The following is a 20,620-nucleotide window of genomic DNA, read 5'->3' as shown; positions in this document are numbered from 1 at the left end:
AGACACTAATACCCTCTTCAGAACAAGCTCTTTCTACCATCTACTGGAGTGGGCTTCATGAGGGATGGCAGTAAAGTGATCAGGTAATCTTTACACACGGGGAGCTCAAACCAACTGCTTTCTATGAGTACCTTATATATAATCCATCATGTATCCAACATTTCCCAATAGGTTTTATAGCTTTTATTACCCCATGATATACTTTTTATTTTAGTAATATACACATAGCATACATAGCATAGAAGTCATCATTTTAACCATTCTAAAGCATACAATTTAATGGCATTAAAAACATTCACAACCACCACCTCTACCTAGTTCCAGAACCTTTTCATCACCCCAATCTATGTTCATCACCCCGTCTGCACCCAGTGAACAGTGACCCCCCCATTTTCCCTCCCCAGCCCCTGGTAACCACTAACCTGCTTTCGGTCTCTATGGATTTGCCTGTTCTAGATGTTTCATATAATGGGAATCGAATAGCTTTTTAAAGGTACTTCTCCCTCTAAAATGAAGAGCAAGATAATTTCCAAAGGTTCAGCTATTTAATTGACTGGCAAATACTTTTGCTACCACAGCAACATGAACTCCAATTTTTAAAAAATGGTCAAACACAAGATTACCAATGGTCTCTGCTTCTGTGCAGCTGTCTTAAAAAAAAATTTTTTTTTTTAAGTTAGAGTCTTGGGAAGTGTGGGGTAAGAATGGCAAGTGGATCATGAAATGTATCCCCTGCCCCCAGTCACGTTCCCACATGGACAGACTCATGAGTTACCTGTGCCTGAAGTGTGGTCTCCAGCCCGGTACATATTTGGTTTTACTTTCACTCGAGTCCAGCCTGGACCTTCTTTATCTTGGTAGAAGTTGCAGAGGTCTCTCTCAAAACTGCAGCTTGCTTCTATGGCACTGAAAGGAAGCCCTGAGTGAAAGAGAACCAAAGTTAAAGAGCCAAACCCAGGGATCTGAAAGGACCACAGCAAGTGGTTGGCAAATACACATCAGTGTCAGGGGAGACCAAGAAGTGAGACACAACAAAGCCTTTTTACCCTGACGGCATGCTGACAGGTAAGCATCAAACTGAATGTTTCACAGACAGGAAGATTGTTCTTTTCCTCCCTAAGGGGACAGAAGGAGCTCGGTTCACATTCTCTATAAAAACAAAGCAGTGCCAGACTTCAAAAGAAATTTCCTTTCATGATGTAAAGACAGGGAGCATTTATTCACATTCTTCTTCACAATTCACAATTATTCACAGAAAATTAAAAAGAAAGAAAAAAGGAAGGAGTTTAAGGAATTCTTAATGTCTAAGACAGATATTTTAGAAATCATATTTTCCAGAAAGAATCTCCCTTCTGTGGGTCAATTTCTGTGTCAGAAGCATAGCCACTGTCTGTTTATAATTGATGTTAGTAATGGGAGCTGATCTATTTGAAGGAAATCATTACCCACTATAAATCACTCTGTTCAAAAAGTCACACCAATTCCTTCACCCATACTGCTATTGCTTTGACTTCGGCTCGGTTCTGGTATTGTTTACCCTGGCCTATAAATGTTACCCCATTCCAGATTGCCTGGAGGGAACAGAACATAAAAGATTTCTGCTCTTTTGAGAAAAACTTGGTGCTAGCAACAAGTGATTGTAAAACCTCACTGTGTATAGATTCCCCTCTGAGTCCAGAGAGGATGTAACTGCTGGAGTTTGGGATAATTCAGTGTAGCCAAGTGGGATCCTCTTCTACATGCTAACATACATTGGTCTAACCCTTATGGCCAGAGAGAGAGGGCATGGTTTTGATTAATTGGGAAATCATATTTAGAGAAACATATGAGTTCTGGGAGCAGTGATCTGAAGAAAAAGGGAATTATTCATGGACAGACTCTCTATACTCTCAATTTGTCAATTTTCAAAGCAAGAAAACATTCAGGTGGGCTGAGTTGCTGGCCCAGATTTAAGGCGACAACCAAATGCTACAAGGGATCCCAGATTCAATCTTGGTTCAGGAAAACAAATAGCTATAAAGGACATTCTTGGGGCAATTGGCAAAACTGGTATGTGTACCATGTGCTAGTTGATAATATTGTATCAGTGTCAAATTTCCTGAACTTTATATAGTACATTAGAGAATGTGTTTGGTTTAGAAAACACACACAGAAGTATGGGGGTAAAGGGGCATAATGTTTGGAATCTACTCTTGAAGGGTTGGTAAAGCAAATGTGGCAAAATGCAACAATTTCTAGATCTGAGTGAACAGTATATGTGAGTCATTTTTCATATTCTTACTAATTTTATCTGAGTTTGTATATGTTTATACAAAAATAAAGTTTTAGGATCACCAAATTAAAAAAGAAGTAGGTGACTAGCTGTACATTACAAAACAGGAATAGGAAGAAAATGTTCCTGTCTAATTGGCATCTGGCTGTATCTCAGGACATAAGTCTCAGCAAGCAGACAAGGAAGTCTCCCTGATAAGCCAGACAGGAAAGAGAGATTTCATAATGTCAAGAACATATGATGTCATCTGAACAAGGATCCTCTGACTTCCCCCCAAGTAGATTTGAGCCCTGGGCAACCCCATGACGGTCTCCAGTCTTAGTCACCTGTCTGTCACCTGGTATGAAAAAGCAGAGGAAAATTCAGAATCTACAGATGGCCACCTGCCTCAGAAAATGGCACTCTCAAAAGCCACACATAGGGGAACGACAGGTGGGTGAAATTACTCATCAGGGATATAGCCCAAGGAATATACTCCTGGGTGGCCCCAAGAGAACCATATCCCATTTATTTGGTGTATAGGAGGGGCTGAGGGGTGGTATTAAAATTTGAAAGTGCACAAGGATCAGTTCACTCCAGGATGACAAACTAAGTCACACAGAAAGGACTTTCCTGAGGATGTGACTATTTTCTTTTGTTAAATGCCTAGTCCTAGTAATGGATAGTCTGAGGTCTGATAATGAGACGGTCTGATAAAAAGAAAATTTCAAATTCAATGCCTTAATCTTTTCCACCCAGAATGTGTCTTCTACCATGAGACAGTTTCTAATTCCTGATGATGGGGTAGAGGGCCTATTTGTGGCCCAAAATGATCTCCCGAGAGATTTGGGGTGGATGGAAAGCCTTTGCTTTAGGCTGGTTGCAGAAGCATGGCTCAAGCGGCAATCACAATTGAGTGTTAATGACATATTTGAAGCATAGAGAGAAATCAGAGACAGTTAAAGCCTCTGACCATCAGTTGATCAGAAAAAAAAAAAAGAAAAGAAATAAAGTCCCTTTGAGCCAGGTACCAAAAAGTATCATAATATAAGATTTAGTTAATTACTTGCTATTTGACATTTGAACATTGTTGAAATGAGAGGCTCTGATTTAATAATAATAATAATCTAATCAGGTGGAGGGTGTTGCAGTTTGAGAAGAATCATGTGTTTCTCATCCCTTCCTCTACTCTATGACACTCATGGAGATGAACTTAGTATCAGTCCTAGAGATCGAAAAGGTGCATCAGCCCCTATAGTGATATAGAGATTTGGGGTGCAGTGTGCCCTTTAGGCAGCTAAACTTGTCCAGTAGTTTTGTTTTAGAACAAGTCAGCCTGAGAGCAGGCTGAGACAGCTGACACGGGGAGGAGAGTGAGTGGGTCCTGGCACTAGACAGGACTGTTGATGGATCAGGGGCTGGGCCACTGACTGGACTGTGGCGAGGCTTGAGGGCAGCTGAGCTAAGGAAGGCTGTGGCGACCTCATATGTAACCAAGGCAACAACTGGAGCCTGGTTTCCAATTAATCATGAGGTCTGGGCAGTGTGTTGCTAGCACATGGCCAGTACTGGGGTTTAGGCCCAGGTAGACATCCTTTGAGAGGTATAGCCATGTGGGTCAGGACTCTCCCAGTCCATGGCCTGTGTGTGGGGTTGACCCAAGCCCAGATATTAGGCCTGCAGGTGCCAGAGCAGCAGAGCCCTCAGTTTGGGGTTAGGCATTCAAGGATTTACAACCTAAAAGGAGAGCTTATTCCTATGATTTAGACTCTAGGCCAAATGTGGTAATGGAGTCAAGCTTGTGGGTGGAGAAGGCTTGGAAGGGCAAGTATTGTAACTCAAGTTAGGGGGAGTGGGAGATCTGTCCTCTGGAAGCATCCTGGACGAAACCTGGGGGTAACATGGCACGAGTGTGTAACCCCTGTGACTCTGCAGTGGGTCTCAGGTCTGGGACACTGGATTAACTCTAGGCCCAACCAGATGGTGGGAACGAGGCACTTCACATGTTGAGATCATTCCTGTCTTGGCTACAAGGAAGATGAGGGATGGAAATGCTAGATCCAGCTGGGAAAAGCAGAGACAAGTCCAGAGCTAACCAAGATAAGGGAAAAAATTCTGGCACCTGCTATGAAACAGAAGGGAATAAACTATTTGTGAAATGTAAAATGAAGTATGAAAACCAGAGGGCTCTGCTTCTAAGACTCAGAATCTGGCTCACAGCTACTGAATGAAGGCCCAACAGGCTCAGCTAACATGTTCATCAAGGCAGTGCCCTTTGCAGGTTCTCTTTAGTTTTGATCTGACCCCCTAATGGATGGGAGTAGTTCGAAAATTAAGTAAATAATGAGTCTCATGGCCAAGCGTTTTCTGTGTGCCATACTCTGCTAAGGCCTTCATAGATACTAATTCATCAATCTTCCCCAAAACTCTATAGAACAGATTCTTCTATCCTTGTCCATAAATGTGGAAATAGAATCTCAGAGAGGTTAATTAACATGCCCAAGGTCACACAGCTTGTAAGTGGCAGAGTAGGAATGTGAATCCAAAATCCTGGCTCTCAAGCACAATATTGTGATCATACAATTAAACCATTCTGAAGCACAGTCGGTATGTTGGGAAGTTCTGAAGACCAATATGGAGATTTGGTTAACCTAATTACATTAAAATGTGAATCTCTGTTGTTCCCTGAGGAGGAAGGGTCTTCATGGGGGCTGGGTTTACAGACTGCATGGCCACTAGACTTTTTACAAATAATCTCACTGCACTGGAATATTTCTTTTCCTTTCACCAGTCAGTAAGAAAGAACTCATATATGTTCTGTATCTTTTAAAAGGAAAAGTGTTAAACATTACTTGTAAGGTGGCTGAGTAGATTCTATTACCTCTCACCTACCTCTTCACCAACCCTCTAACCAGTGCAGATACAAAATGGAACACCTCTCCTCTCATGTATAACTTGGGAATAAAAATGTTCAATGTACAAAACAGCAGCAGACTCACAGAACCCAAGAATGGACTAACAGTTACCAAGGGGAAAGGGACTAGGGAGGATGGGTGGGAAGGGAGGGACAAGGGGGAAAAAGGGGCATTAAGATTAGCAGACATAAGGGCGGAGCCAAGATGGCGGCGTGAGTAGGACAGTGGGAATCTCCTCTCAAAAACATATATATTTTTGAAAATACAACAAATACAACTAATCCTAAAAGAGAGACCAGAAGTCACAGGACAACAGCCAGACTACATCCACATGTGCAAGAGCCCAGCACCTGGCGACAGGGGTAAGATACAAGCCCCGGCCTGGTGGGACCTGAGCGCCCCTCACCCCAGCTCCTGGCGGGAGGAGAGGAGTCGGAGCGGGGAGGGAGAGGGAGCCCAGTACTGCCTAAACACCCAGCCTTAGCCATCCGCACCAGAGTGCAGACACGGTGCATGCGTGGAGGGCTGGAAACTAGGGAAACAGGGCAGCAACACCTCTGAGCGGGATCCAAAGCTGATGCCCCTGTGACAAAGAAAAGTGAGGGCTTTTTGAAAGTCTTAAAGGGACAGGGATGCAACAGCTGGATGGAAACAACCCAGGTCACAGTCCAGCAGCTGGAAATTCCAAGGAAACTTGGGCACACTAACCCCCTGGGCAACAGCTCTGAGACCCCTCATGGAGGTAAACAGCCAAACAGCCCCCCGTCCATTACCCCTCCAGGGTGCAGCCATAGCAGAGAAGCAGCCTGAGGCTGGCCACGCCCTCAGCAAGAGAGCTTCCTCCATACTGGCCGGGCAAGACACAAAGACCCAGTCTACACGCAATTGCCCAACACAAGCCACTAGGGGTCACAGTTGTCCCAGTAAAGAAAGGCCAGTAGCAAGTGGAAAGTTTGGCTCTCCCAGCTGACAGTCAATAGCACACATCAACATGAAAAGGCAAAAAAATTTGATCCAGACAAGACTAACCCAGCCAGCTTTGGCATCTGCTACATCTTCCCCTGAGAAGGAACTTGGGGAGATAGATTTAACCAGTCTTTCTGAAAAAGAATTCAAAACAAAAGTCATAACCATGCTGACGGACTTGCAGAGAAATATGCAAGAACTAAGGAAGGAGAATACAGAAATAAAACAAGCTCTGGAAGGACTTCAGAACAGAATGGACAAGATGCAAGAGACCATTAATGGACTAGAAAACAGAGAACAGGAATGCAGAGAAGCTGATGCAGAGAGAGATAAAAGGATCTCCAGGAATGAAAGAATTCTAAGAGAGCTGAGTGACCAATGGAAACGGAACAATATCCACATTATAGGGGTACCAGAAGAAGAAGAGAGAGAAAAAGGGATAGAAAGTGTCTTCGAAGAAATAATTGCTGAAAACTTCCCCAAACTAGGGGAGGAAATGGCCTCTCAGACCACAGAGGTACACAGAACTCCCATGACAAGGGATCCAAGGAGGGCAACACCAAGACACATAATACACAAAGATGAAAGACAAGGACAAAGTATTAAAGGCAGCCAGAGAGAAAAAAAAGGTCACCTACAAAGGAAAACCCATCAGGCTATCATCAGACTTCTCAACAGAAACCCTACAGGCCAGAAGAGAATGGCATGATATACTTGATGCAATAAAACAGAAGGGCCTTGAACCAAGACTACTGTATCCAACACGATTATCATTTAAATATGAAGGAGGTATTAAACAGTTCCCAGACAAGCAAAAGCTGAGGGAATTTGCCTCCCACAAACCACCTCTATAGGGCATCTTACAGGGACTGCTCTAGATGGGAGCACTCCTAAAAAGAGCACAGAACAGAACACCCAACATATGAAGAAGGGAGGAGGAGGAATAAGAAGGGAGAGAAATAAAGAATCATCAGACGGCGTTTATAATAGCTCAACAAGCGAGTTAAGTTAGACAGTAAGATAGTAAAGAAGCTAACCCTGGACCTTTGGTAACCACAAACTTAAAGCCTGCAATGGCAATAAGTACATACCTTTCAATAATCACCCTAAATGTAAATGGACTGAATGCACCAATCAAAAGACACAGAGTAATAGAATGGATAAAAAAGCAAGATCCATCCATATGCTGTTTACAAGAGACTCACCTCAAACCCAAAGACATGCACAGACTTAAAGTCAAGGGATGGAAGAAGATATTTCATGCAAACAACAGAGAGAAAAAAGCAGGTGTTGCAATTCTAGTATCAGACAAAAAAGACTTCAAAATAAAGAAAGTAACAAAAGATAAAGAAGGACATTACATAATGATAAAGGGCTCAGTCCAACAAGAGGATATAACCATTATAAATATATATGTACCCAATACAGGAGCACCAACATATCTGAAACAAATACTAACAGAACTAAAGGAGGAAATAGAATGCAATGCATTCATTCTGGGAGACTTCAACACACCACTCACTCCAAAGGACAGATCCACCAGACAGAAAATAAGTAAGGACACAGAGGCACTGAACAACACACTAGAACAGATGGACCTAATAGACATCTACAGAACTCTACATCCAAAAGGAACAGGATACACATTCTTCTCAAGTGCACATGGAACATTCTCCAGAATAGACCATATACTAGGCCACAAAAAGAGCCTCAGTAAATTCCAAAAGATTGAAATCCTACCAACCAACTTTTCAGACCACAAAGGCATAAAACTAGAAGTAAACTATACAAAGGAAGCAAAAAGGCTCATAAACACATGGAGGCTTAACAACATGCTCCTAAATAATCAATGGATCAATGACCAAATCAAAATGGAGATCCAGCAATATATGGAAACAAAAAACAACAACAACACAAAGCCCCAACTACTGTGGGATACAGCAAAAGCAGTCTTAAGAGGAAAGTATATAGCAATCCAGGCATATTTAAAGAAGGAAGAACAATCCCAAATGAATGGTCTAATGTCACAATTATCGAAATTGGAAAAAGAAGAACAAATGAGGCCTAAAGTCAGCAGAAGGAGGGACATTATAAAGATCAGAGAAGAAATAAATAAAATTGAGAAGAATAAAACAATAGCAAAAATCAATGAAACCAAGAGCTGGTTCTTCGAGAAAATAAACAAAATAGATAAGCCTCTAGCCAGACTTATTCAGAGAAAAAGAGAGTCAACACAAATCAACAGAATCAGAAACGAGAAAGGAAAAATCACGACGGACCCAACAGAAATACAAAGAATTATTAGAGAGTACTATGAAAACCTATATACTAACAAGCTGGGAAACCTAGGAGAAATGGACAACTTCCTAGAAAAATACAACCTTCTAAGACTGACCCAGAAAGAAACAGAAAATCTAAACAGACCAATTACCTGCAACGAAATTGAAGCGGTAATCAAAAAACTACCAAAGAACAAAACCTCTGGGCCAGATGGATTCACCTCGGAATTTTATCAGACATACAGGGAAGACATAATACCTATTCTCCTTAAAGTTTTCCAAAAAATAGAAGAGGAGGGAATACTCCCAAACTCATTCTATGAAGCCAACATCACCCTAATACCAAAACCAGGCAAAGACCCCACCAAAAAAGAAAACTACAGACCAATATCCCTGATGAACGTAGATGCAAAAATACTCAAAAAATATTAGCAAACCGAATTCAAAAATACATTAAAAGGATCATACACCATGACCAAGTGAGATTCATCCCAGGGATGCAAGGATGGTACAACATTCGAAAATCTATCAACATCATCCACCACATCAACAAAAAGAAGGACAAAAACCACATGATCATCTCCATAGATGCTGAAAAAGCATTTGACAAAATTCAACATCCATTCATGATAAAAACTCTCAGCAAAATGGGTATAGAGGGCAAGTACCTCAACATAATAAAGGCCGTTCATGATAAACCCACAGCCAACATTATACTGAACAGCGAGAAGCTGAAAGCTTTTCCTCTGAGATTGGGAACTAGACAGGGATGCCCACTCTCCCCACTGTTATTTAACATAGTACTGGAGGTCCTAGCCACAGCAATCAGACAAAACAAAGAAATACAAGGAATCCAGATTGGTAAAGAAGAAGTTAAACTGTCACTATTTGCAGATGACATGATATTGTACATAAAAAACCCTAAAGACTCCACCCCAAAACTACTAGAACTGATATCGGAATACAGCAAAGTTGCAGGATACAAAATTAACACACAGAAATCTGTGGCTTTCCTATACACTAACAATGAACCAACAGAAAGAGAAATCAGGAAAACAACTCCATTCACAATTGCATCAAAAATAATAAAATACCTAGGAATAAACCTAACCAAAGAAGTGAAAGACTTACACTCTGAAAACTACAAGTCACTCTTAAGAGAAATTAAAGGGGACACTAACAAATGGAAACTCATCCCATGCTCGTGGCTAGGAAGAATTAATATTGTCAAAATGGCCATCCTGCCCAAAGCAATATTCAGATTTGATGCAATCCCTATCAAACTACCAGCAACATTCTTCAATGAACTGGAGCAAATAATTCAAATATTCATATGGAAACACCAAAGACCCCGAATAGCCAAAGCAATCCTGAGAAAGAAGAATAAAGTAAGGGGGATTTCACTCCCCAACTTCAAGCTCTACTACAAAGCCATAGTAATCAAGACAATTTGGTACTGGCACAAGAACAGAACCACAGAACAGTGGAACAGAATAGAGAATCCAGACATTAACCCAAACATATATGGTCAATTAATATTTGATAAAGGAGCCATGGACATACAATGGCGAAATGACAGTCTCTTCAACAGATGGTGCTGGCAAAACTGGACAGCTACATGTAGGAGAATGAAACTTGACCGTTGCCTAACCCCATATACAAAAGTAAACTCAAAATGGATCAAAGACCTGAATGTAAGTCATGAAACCATTAAACTCTCGGAAAAAAACATAGCAAAAACCTCTTAGACATAAACATGAGTGACCTCTTCTTGAACATATCTCCCTGGGCAAGGAAAACAACAGCAAAAATGAACAAGTGGAACTATATTAAGCTGAAAAGCTTCTGTACAGCAAAAGACACCATCAATAGAACAAAAAGGAACCCTACAGTATGGGAGAGTATATTTGTAAATGACAGATCCAATAAAGGCTTGACGTCCAAAATATATAAAGAGCTCACACGCCTCAACAAACAAAAAACAAATAACCCAATTAAAAAATGGGCAGAGGAACTGAACAGACAGTTCTCCAAAAAAGAAATACAGATGGCCAACAGACACATGAAAAGATGCTCCACATCGCTAATTATCAGAGAAATGCAAATTAAAACTACAATGGGGTATCACCTCACACCAGTAAGGATGGCTGCCATCCAAAAGACAAACAACAACAAATGTTGGCAAGGGTGTGGAGAAAGGGGAACCCTTCTACACTGCTGGTGGGAATGTAAATTAGTTCAACCATTGTGGAGAACAGTATGGAGGGTCATCAAAATGCTCAAAACAGACTTACCATTTGACCCAGGAATTCCACTCCTGGGAATTTACACTAAGAATGCAGCAATCAAGTTTGAGAAAGACAGATGCACCCCTATGTTTATCGCAGCACTATTTACAATAGCCAAGAATTGGAAGCAACCTAAATGTCCATCGATAGATGAATGGATAAAGAAGATGTGGTACATATACACAATGGAATATTACTCAGCCATAAGAAAAGGGCAAATCCTACCATTTACAGCAACATGGATGGAGCTGGAGGGTATTATGCTCAGTGCAATAAGCCAAGTGGAGAAAGAGAAATACCAAATGATTTCACTCATCTGTGGAGTATAAGAACAAAGGAAAAACTGAAGGAACAAAATAGCAGTGGAATCACAGAACCCAAGAATGGACTAACAGGTACCAAAGGGAAAGGGACTGGGGAGGATGGGTGGATGGGGGGGAAAAAGGGAGGGGAAGAAGAAGGGGGGTATTAAGATTAGCATGCATAATGGGGGGGTGGGAGAAAGGGGAGGGCTGTACAACACAGAGAAGACAAGTAGTGATTCTACAACATTTGCTATGCTGATGGACAGTGACTGTAAAGGGGTTTATAGGGGGGACCTGGTATAGGGGAGAGCATAGTAAACAGAATACTCTTCATGTAAGTGTAGATTAATGATAACAAAAAAAAAAAAGAAAAGGGGGATTACTCCCTGATAGGATAAAACTAACTGTAAATCAATGATTAATGCATGCTTTAAATATCTTTAATTTTGATCACTTAAAGGGTGTCAGATGACTGGCTATGGAGGTACATTTTTCTGATAATATTCCTTTCTCTTAAAAAAAAAAAAAGCAGTTCCTGTGTGGTGACCTCCAATGAGTTCTACACAATGGTATAAAGGGCATATCAAAGTGTGGGCAAAGGGTCTGTTTGTGTTTATACAGAGGATCAAAGCCTAATTTGGCTACCCAGAAAATGAACTAAGATACGATATAAAGAAGAACTTCCAACATCAGCACTCTCTGGAAGAGTCATACCAGAAGATGATCATCAAAAAACCTCAACAAAGATCCAGGTGCTGCTACAGTTGTAGCTGCATTCATCCCACCAGTTCCTGGACTTGCCATGCGAATGAAGAAGGAGATATCTAAGCTGGCCTGTGCATACAGTAAAACAACAAATTTGACTGGATCTATACTGTTGGAATTCAACCAAGAATTAGGAGAAGTGCAAGTTGTAGTGCTCCAAAATCTTACAACTACAGACTATCTACTGTTAAAAGAACATATGGGATGTGAACAGTTCCCAGGAATGGGTTGTTTTAATTTGTCTGATTTCTCTCAGACTGTTCAAGTTCAGTTGGACAATATCCATCATATCATAGATAAATTTTCACAAATGCCTAGGGTACCTAACTGGTTTTCTTGGTTTCACTGGAGATGGCTGGTAATTATAGGTCTGCTTTGGTTATGTAACTGTATTCCTATTATGTTAATGTGTGTCTGTAATTTAATTAGAAGTTTAAAACCTATACATGCTTAAGTTACTCTACAAGAAGATATGTCAAAGAAATAATCAATCTTCCCATGTTTTCTTCCGTCTGCTACTTCTATAGCTTTTCTTCTTCCTTCCAAATTACAACCCTTAAATAGAATTCGTGCCTCATATCGAATTTACTGAGTATCATAATTCTTCCAAGTGGTAAAGATACCTCAAGACAAATGCTGGGCATAGAAGCCACAGGGCATATATCTGCAAAGAAGTAAAAAGCTAACCTTTTCAAACAATATTGCCTCTCTCTCACTTACCAACTTTACATTTCCCTGTATGGCCCCGGAAGATGACTAGTTAGCCAGAGACGGGTAAGATTCCTCAAGGGAGGAACAACCTAAGACAGGCACAGTCGCAGGGGGGCCATCAGGTGAGAAATTGGGGATCAACAGAGGTGAGGCGTAGAACCTCACCCCCTGTTTTGAGAGAAATCTTCTGCATCCGTGGATGTTTTATTGCCCTTGTCTAGCTTGGATTAACACATAGTCTACAGGCACACACCTGATCATCTACATTTGCTCTCTTACAACACTAAACTATATCTTGCATCTACCTACCACTTCCACATTTTATTAAAAATAATAATAATAATAATAATAATAAGGGAGAAATGTGGGATTCACATATAAATCAAACAAATATTCATATTTGACCTGATTGTTTATAGTTCATAATGCGTGATCAAAACTGAAAGTTTCTGTGATGACTGCCCTTGTACTGTTCACCATGTAAGAACTTATTCACTATGTAAGAATTTGTTCACCATGTAAGAACTTGTTTGCTATGCTTCAGAAGATTGGAGACTGATGAGAATTAGGCTTGGGGTGGATTAATGATTGTGCATTGAGCACTGAGTCCCCTATACAGAATTTTATTGTTGTTGAGAACCATTTGATCAATAAATATGAGAGATGCCCTCTCAAAAAAAAAAAAAATTAGCAGACATAATGTGTGTGTGTAGGCACGGGGAGGGCTGTACAACACAGAGAAGACAAGTAGTGCTTCTACAGCATCTTACTACGCTGATGGGCAGTGACTGCAATGGGGTATGTAGGGGGGACTTGATGATGTGGGGAGTCTAGGAAACATAATGTTCCTCATTTAATTGTAAATTAATGATACCAAAAAAATTATGTTCAATGTAAATGCGGAGTGACAAAGAAGAGAAGGCTTTCTAAAAATAATGATAAAGAGGACGTAAAACTACTATTGGTATCACTAAACTATCAACTGACAGGAGTAGGAGCAAAGAGATGAGTAAAGCAATTTTAGTTTTTGGGTTCTGTCAAGTTTAGAGACTTTTAATCTTGATTACAGCTTAGTTAAATCACTTTCATGAAATATGTAAATATGTAAGTCCAGCCTGGTCCTATCTGTTTCACTACGTTTTTAAAAAATTAGAATTAGTAAAAAATAATATTTGTTTTCAGCACTTTAGTATGTGTCTCTTTAATTTTGGGGTAACAGTTTAGCTCAAGTAGAAAATATTACCTTTCTCAGTTCATTTTCTTGTAAAATATATCTGAAACCATGAAAAATTAGAGACCAATTCTATCTTAAGTGAAAGTCAGACTACAAAGGCCAACTTCAAAAATTTACTTCCCATGCTCTTAAACCCAGAGTGAGGGCTCGTTAATAAGATAAAGTGGCACCAAAGGAAAAATTTCTTCTCTTCCAAACACGAAATTTATGGAAATAACAAAATTGCCCATACCAAAATAACTTTAGAGTTCACTTTGAAAGAGAAATTAAATCAAGTACATAATACATAATATTTAGCCACAAACTATCACAGAGAAATATACCAAATACTAACAGACATTTATAGGTATTGACACACATAGAATTGGAGAGAGGCTTTATGATTCTCCTAACTAGATTCTGAGTTTTTCCCACCTACCCATCCACCTGTCTGTGTACTCAAGATAGCCTTTAAAGAGAAACAAGGGGAGGGAATGAGTTAGCATTATTTAATTTTCATTTCCTAGTAGGTAGGGAACATGAAAGCTCCTTGACACATGACCCTGCTGTGGTGTCAGAAAAATCAGTAGAATACAGAGATTCACTCTGTAAGGGGTAAGATGAGTGACGTGCTAGAAAAATGACCATTTGGTTAATTTTTAAAGGATAAGATCCCAAGAAAGGTGAGGAAATGAGAAGGAATTAAGTCAAGCCCTGACCACAGACATCCACTGAGAAAGGAAAATTCCAAATGTGGAGAAGAAGAAGACATGCTTACCTGTCTGATTCTGGCAATGGACAGGAGAGAAAGAAATATCATCCAGGGCAACATGCCCTCCTTTGGGGCCATTGAAAGCAACTTCAAAAATAACCTGCAGAGGAATATGACACATCGTTAACATGTTTATATATTTTCTGTCAGGCTTCAGTGCTCTTCACTATGATTGAAAATGATGTGTCACGGGGAAAACAGTGTAGCACAGAGAAGGCAAATAGTGGATCTGTGGCATTTTACTACACTGATGGACAGTGACTGCAATGGGGTATGGGTGGGGACTTGATAATATGGGTAAATGTAGTAATCACATTGGTTATTCATGTGAAACCTTCATAAGAGTGTATATTAATAATATCTTTATAAAAAATTAAATGAAAAAAAAGAAAAGAAAATGATGTGTCAATCAAGCCAGGAGATGCCAAGTTTTATGTACGTGAGAAATAAATAAATAAAAGCATTTGGGTAGCTGCCTCTGTGACCTACAGCCTTTTTTAGGGAGAGTGAATACTAAGACTTATGTCATATTTTATTGGAGTATTTATTGGTGATGCTCCCTTGAGTACCGTGAATACCTCCAGTAATGAGAGTACCTATATTACTTCTGATAGAACTACAGAGTTAACAATTTGCACTGTGAAATTCAATTAAAGAAACAACACGCTCCTTGCAGAAAGCAACCTGGGTCCTTCCCCTGCCTGTCACAGAGAGCTAAGCCCCAAGGCCCTTTTCCTTTTCCTTACGTGGAATTCTGTGGGGAGGTTCTGGACAAAGATTCAGCAATCAGAGATGATTCTCTGGTGGCAAAATCAGGCCCAGCAATTCTGTGCACAGAGGTTAGAATTTTAGTGTGTCCAGGAGGGTCTGAATGGCTAGAAAGCACACTGAGGGTTAATGAGTTCAACCCCCTGAGATTTTCTCTCTTCTCTGCCACCAGCTTTAACTCCGAGTGCAATGGGCTACCTTCTGCCTGTGACCATGGGGATCAGGGGTCAGCAGAGCATCCCCTGCACTGGGAACATCACCCAGGTGAGCAGTCCACTCCTGGGACTTGATAACATGAGAAAACACAGTGTTGAGCAGGGGTTGAAACTCAAAGGCCTATGAGGGCCAGGCAGGTCATGTAAATGAGTGACATGGTTTTGACAGAATGCAGCAGCAAAGGGTGCAGACTGTCCCGAAATGGAGAATACAGGACTATTTAACAAGGGCAGCTGCTCCTCAGCTTTGCTGATGGGTAGGAATTCAGGCCTCACATGTCTGGATCTACCAAACTGTCAGGAGGACCTGGATCTCTAGATTTTTATTTGAAATCTTTGAATTTTTTTAATGTTGGCAATTAATTTGAAACCTGAAACAAGCAAAGAAACCAAAATGAAACAAAACAAAAACAAACAAAAACCACTCTAGCAGGCAGGCAAGTCGTTGTGAGCTAGATTTGACCCATAAGCTTCTAAGTTTTCAGCCTCTTCTAAAGAGAATGGTGTCTTGGAGGCAGACAGACCAGAGTCCAAATCCCATTTCTATTTCTATCACTTTCTAGCGACATGACTTTGGGTACATTGCTAACCCTCTCAGGGCCTCATGTTCTCATGTATAAAATAGGCATAACACCACCTACCTTGTAGGACTGGTGAAGAGATTAAATGAGATAATGCATATAAGGTGCTAGCCTGGAGTCAGGTATGTAATGAACTCTGGACTAAATTCACGCCTTTTACTCCAGATGACCTCTCTTGAACTCATATCCAGGTTTGAGCCTTGTTAGCCACTAATTAGCTCACATAGGTCCCTTCTTTCCTCCAGGCCTCAGTCTCTTCATTTTTGAAAAAATGGGTTGGGACAAGATGGTCCCCTTCTGCTTCGCAACAATGATCCTACTGATGCCTGGACTCGGCAAGACCTGAAAGGGCTCTGGAGGTTTGTCTCTGGCAAGGGGAGAAGGGCTGAGCACAAAGGGAACAGATGTGGACAAATGATAAGGGGCAGATTAAGTTTACAGACTCATCACAGGTCCGTGACATTTAGTTTTCAAGGTACCAGCTGTTAAAATCAATGACTAAACTTGATCTTACTGACCAGGAGGAGTAAGAATTTCTGATCAGAATGCGCAAATCAGAGCCCATGTGACAATGTGTTCTCTCTTATTCAGAAAGAGGTTCTCAAATGTTTTTCCTTTTAAAATTTATTTGAGAATATATGATGACAAATTCACTGATTCCTGCAGGATAGATCTCTTGTCCTGGCAATTCCCAAGAGCAAATAGTACTAGCATAATGAGTTCAGACTGCTAGAGCAAAATCACACATGTGTGAATCAAAAAGATATATATCGAAGTTTTGAAGTTTCCAGAGTTGTAACTTTCCAAACATTGACTTAAAAGAAAATTCAGCAAAGTCTCACTTACACTACATTGGAATTTATGGTTGGATAGAAGGAATTTGTGAAGAAAATGCCCTCACTGTGTATGTGACTCATTTGACTTTCATAGAAGGAAAACTTTCTGAAGCAGTAGGTATGTTTATTTTCCTCCTTATAACCCAAACTCACAGAAACCTTCCCACTGGGCTGCAAGAGCAAGTCCTGGTCTGGGCAGACTTCAAGACGGGAAATAGCACATGAGCTGCAAAAGGCATTGTGCTCTCCTTGGGGCTACATGGAGGGGACAGTGCGGGACTGCAGAGGGCAAGGGGAGTGGCAGGCATTCCATCAGGAGATGACCACTTCACTTCAGAAAACGAGACCCATCCCGACGCTCCCTGAAGCTCCAGGTCAGGTGAGCAGATGGCACCATGCGGAAAGCGTCCAGAGGATAATCAGCTTCCTTTGCAATATAAAGGGAATTAGGGAGATATTGCAAAAAGCACAAAGTGAAAAGTAGGGGACACTGATATCCTGGGTTAATGAAGACTACTTAGAGCTCTAAATCTGTACCCACAGTCTGCACCCACTGATTGTAGAGGTCCTGGGGACCCTCAGACAGAGCTGGGCCTCTCTTAGCTGTCGGTCAGATTTTAGTCCAGGAACTTTCCTAAGGGCCCTGGCACTCACCAGCTGTGTGACCTAGATAGAAACTCTCTGGCTTCTGGGACTCTGTTTTCCCCCGTCTCTGTAACATGAGGATAGATTGTTTGACTTTGTTGGATTGTTTGATTATTTACTGGATACACACATAGATACAGATACGTACTAATACACATGCTTAGGAAAAATGTCTGTGGGGATAAACATCAAAATGTTAGTCCTTCTCATCTTTGCAGGGTTGGCCTAGGCTGTTTTTGTTTGTTTTGCTTTCTTGAATTTTCTAATTCATTGGCACTGGCATTTATCACTTATGTAACTATAAAAGCTTTAAAACTAAGTACAAAGGTTTGTTTCAAACAGGAGCCACAGTCATAAATTTCTGATTCTTATGATAGTATTTATACTGCAAAGGAGAAGCTAAGAAAATAAGGTTTTTGTTTATTTGTTTGTTTGTTTGTTTTTCACTCTAGAAAGACTATTCCCTCAAGTAAGGGAAACCTTCATAACTGCTCTCAGGAATGGAAGCTCAGGAGTGAGTTTCACTTAGAGGGCATTGATCTCTTTGACCTCACCAGGGCTATAGCGCAGGGCTCACAGGGAGGAAGTTTCCAGGAAATCTAGATAGTTGACTGGCTTTTCCACATTTGTCCTTAGAAAAAATACCCTTGCAAGAAAATGCAAGTGATAAAAGAAGGAAGAAGGGAATACAGAGGAAGAAAAGAGGAAGAAAAGAGGGAGAAGTGGCAAGGACTGATCAAGGGGAAAGAAAGCTAAAGACTGAGATAAAGCAGAAAAGAAAGAGTGAGGGCGCGGCTGGCATCTCCTGATCTCTGTGCCTGTGTGCGGGAGCCATCCCTGCTGGGCGGCTACCTACCTCCATGGGGTACGGAGCACTGAACTCCACCTCAGCCAGGTTCCAGGCAGCATTCCCTGGGCTGCTCATTTTCCAGATCTCCTCATAGACGCCGGCTGCATCCCGAGTATAGAGGGAGAAGACATTGTCATTCTCCTGCTGGACTTGGTAATAAAATGACAGGCAGCCGGACATGGGGGCCGTGGTCATTGGGGAGATGAGCTGGGCCACCTCCTGGAAGTGCTTGATGTAAACTGAGTCCACATACATGTAATGGCCTGAAAATCACACAGACAAAACACAGCATAAGATAGGCTGGGGGGGCTTCAGATGAAACGATGTGATTCTGGGATTTAAATAACCCAGTGGGAGTGGTGGAGAGACTTGGATGAACTATGGATGGAAGTTCGGCTGTGGGTTGATGAATATTGCAGCTGGGAGATGAGTATATGGAGTTTATCGTGCTCTGCTAAGCACAAGGTAAGAACCATTCTTTTTCCTTGCCTTACTTTGGAATGAAGTGAAAAATATACATAGAAAGGTAGATGTATAATACATAAACTACTTGACTTTTTGCAAGCTGAACACAGCTGCCGGAAGAAACAGACCCTTCCCCAAGCCTTCTCTGAGTTATAAAGTTTCTAAGAACATACCAAGCATACCATCTGTTTTTAAAAGTGCACAGAGGGACCCTCCCTTACATCTTACAATATATACAAAACAGCGCTGGGTATTTTTTTTAATGAAACTAAGATTGTGACTTCAAACTAAATGACAAGTTGTGCCTCTTTAATAAAACATCTTGGTCAGTCAACACAGCAGACAGGGATTGGGGATATAGAACTTGTGACACCACTCTCGGCAAGGCCTGGTGCACTGTGGACCCAGAGGCTGACCTCCGTCAGAGGCGTCTTGGTGAACAAAAGCGTAAGGCAGCAAGGGGAGAGACAGAGTTTACCATGGAAGAGAGCTGCGATTGAATCCTGCTTCACCTCTTACCAGCCCCGTGACCTTGAGCAAGTTATTGAATATCTCTGGGCTTCAATTTCCATATCTCTAAAAAGAGAATCAAACACTTCTCTCATAGGGTTGATATGAGTATAAAATGCGATTATGCATGTGGAGAGCTTAGCGTGCACCTGGTACACTATAATTGCCTAACATAGTTAAATACTGAAATAAAATAATGCCATTAACGATCTAGGATCATGCTTTCCCCATTGGCTGTTCTGGATAAAGGGTAGTTATTATTATTAGCAATTTCATAGGAATTTATTTAAGCTACAATGACAGAGGAGTGCTATACAATGTAGCTTTGATAGAATGCCCTATTTGTAAACTCAGAAGATTTATAGCTTAATACCTTGTTTTTATTAGATGGTACCTGATTAATTATTCCTTTTATCCTCAGCAAAATAGCAGTAAGGATATTAGGAAGAAAATACACATTCATACACTAGATACTGACTGCATCTAGCACACCACCCAGTAGATGGCAGATCCTCAACAAATGGTTATTCAAAGCACAAATAAAGTCTCCATAAGACCTTCACCTCATCACGGCAGAAGGGAAAGATGGACAAATCCAAGTCCACTTTCTTCTAGTAGCAAATGCTCAGCCCCCTGAATAATCTCTTATTTAAACATAATATCCCTTATCATCTCACCAAGCCATGCAACTGTGACTAAACAGAGATGACAAACGCAGATGATTAGAAGAGCCAGCCAGACCAAGTGTGTGACTGAAGTGGGCGGGTCAGGGAAGAAAAGAGAGTGATGAATTCGTTTGAAACTAACATTTGAATCATATTTCACCAGCAACAAGAAACAGAAATCAAGCTTCTCTGGAAATATCAGAAAACCTGACAGTACTGGGCCCATATTCTCATGCTGCAACCACCACCTGGTGGTGACAAATGGTGGCCCCTAGCATGGCCTGTGTTCTCTGGTCCGTCCCTGAGGGTCCCTCCCTCTCCTCCCAGTTAACACCCTGATGTCCAGCCCACTGAAGCTCAAAATCCAGATTTTTATAGCATATCTATCCATTTAAAAATGATACCCCCTCTATTAGTCTGCTAGGGTTGCCGTGACAAAGCGCCACAAACTAGGTGGCTTAAACCTTAGAACCTTACTGCTGACAGTTCAAGAAACCAGAAGTCTGAGATTGGGGTGTTGGCAGGAGTGGTTCCTGAGGAGGGCTGCAAGGAGGCATCTGCTCTACGCCTCTGTCTCAGCTTCTGGCAGCTGGCTGGCGATCACTGGCCCTCCTTTGCTA

At 41.2% G+C, this 20,620-nt stretch overlaps 1 protein-coding gene across 3 annotated transcripts in view; it reads right to left on the bottom strand.

Moving 5' to 3' along the window:
* Window positions 1-20,620, bottom strand: part of MAMDC2 (MAM domain containing 2) — a 134,210-nt gene that overhangs the window by 40,662 nt on the left and 72,928 nt on the right. For all 3 annotated transcript variants that reach the window (XR_001851803.3, XM_017651262.3, XM_017651261.3), the window contains exons 6-8: window positions 18,367-18,623; window positions 14,472-14,565; window positions 776-919 (exon numbers count right to left, since the gene is read on the bottom strand). Coding sequence is in view for 2 of the 3 variants with exons in the window: in XM_017651262.3 (XP_017506751.3) it covers window positions 776-919; window positions 14,472-14,565; window positions 18,367-18,623 (495 nt within the window). In the remaining variant the exon portion in view is untranslated. The remainder of the gene's footprint in view (window positions 1-775; window positions 920-14,471; window positions 14,566-18,366; window positions 18,624-20,620) is intronic.

The sequence above is a fragment of the Manis javanica genome, chromosome 2, assembly GCF_040802235.1.
Source record: "Manis javanica isolate MJ-LG chromosome 2, MJ_LKY, whole genome shotgun sequence".
Lineage (NCBI taxonomy): Eukaryota > Metazoa > Chordata > Mammalia > Pholidota > Manidae > Manis > Manis javanica.
The sequence above is the reverse complement of the archived record's forward strand: the minus strand, read 5'-3'. Positions and strand labels throughout refer to the sequence as shown.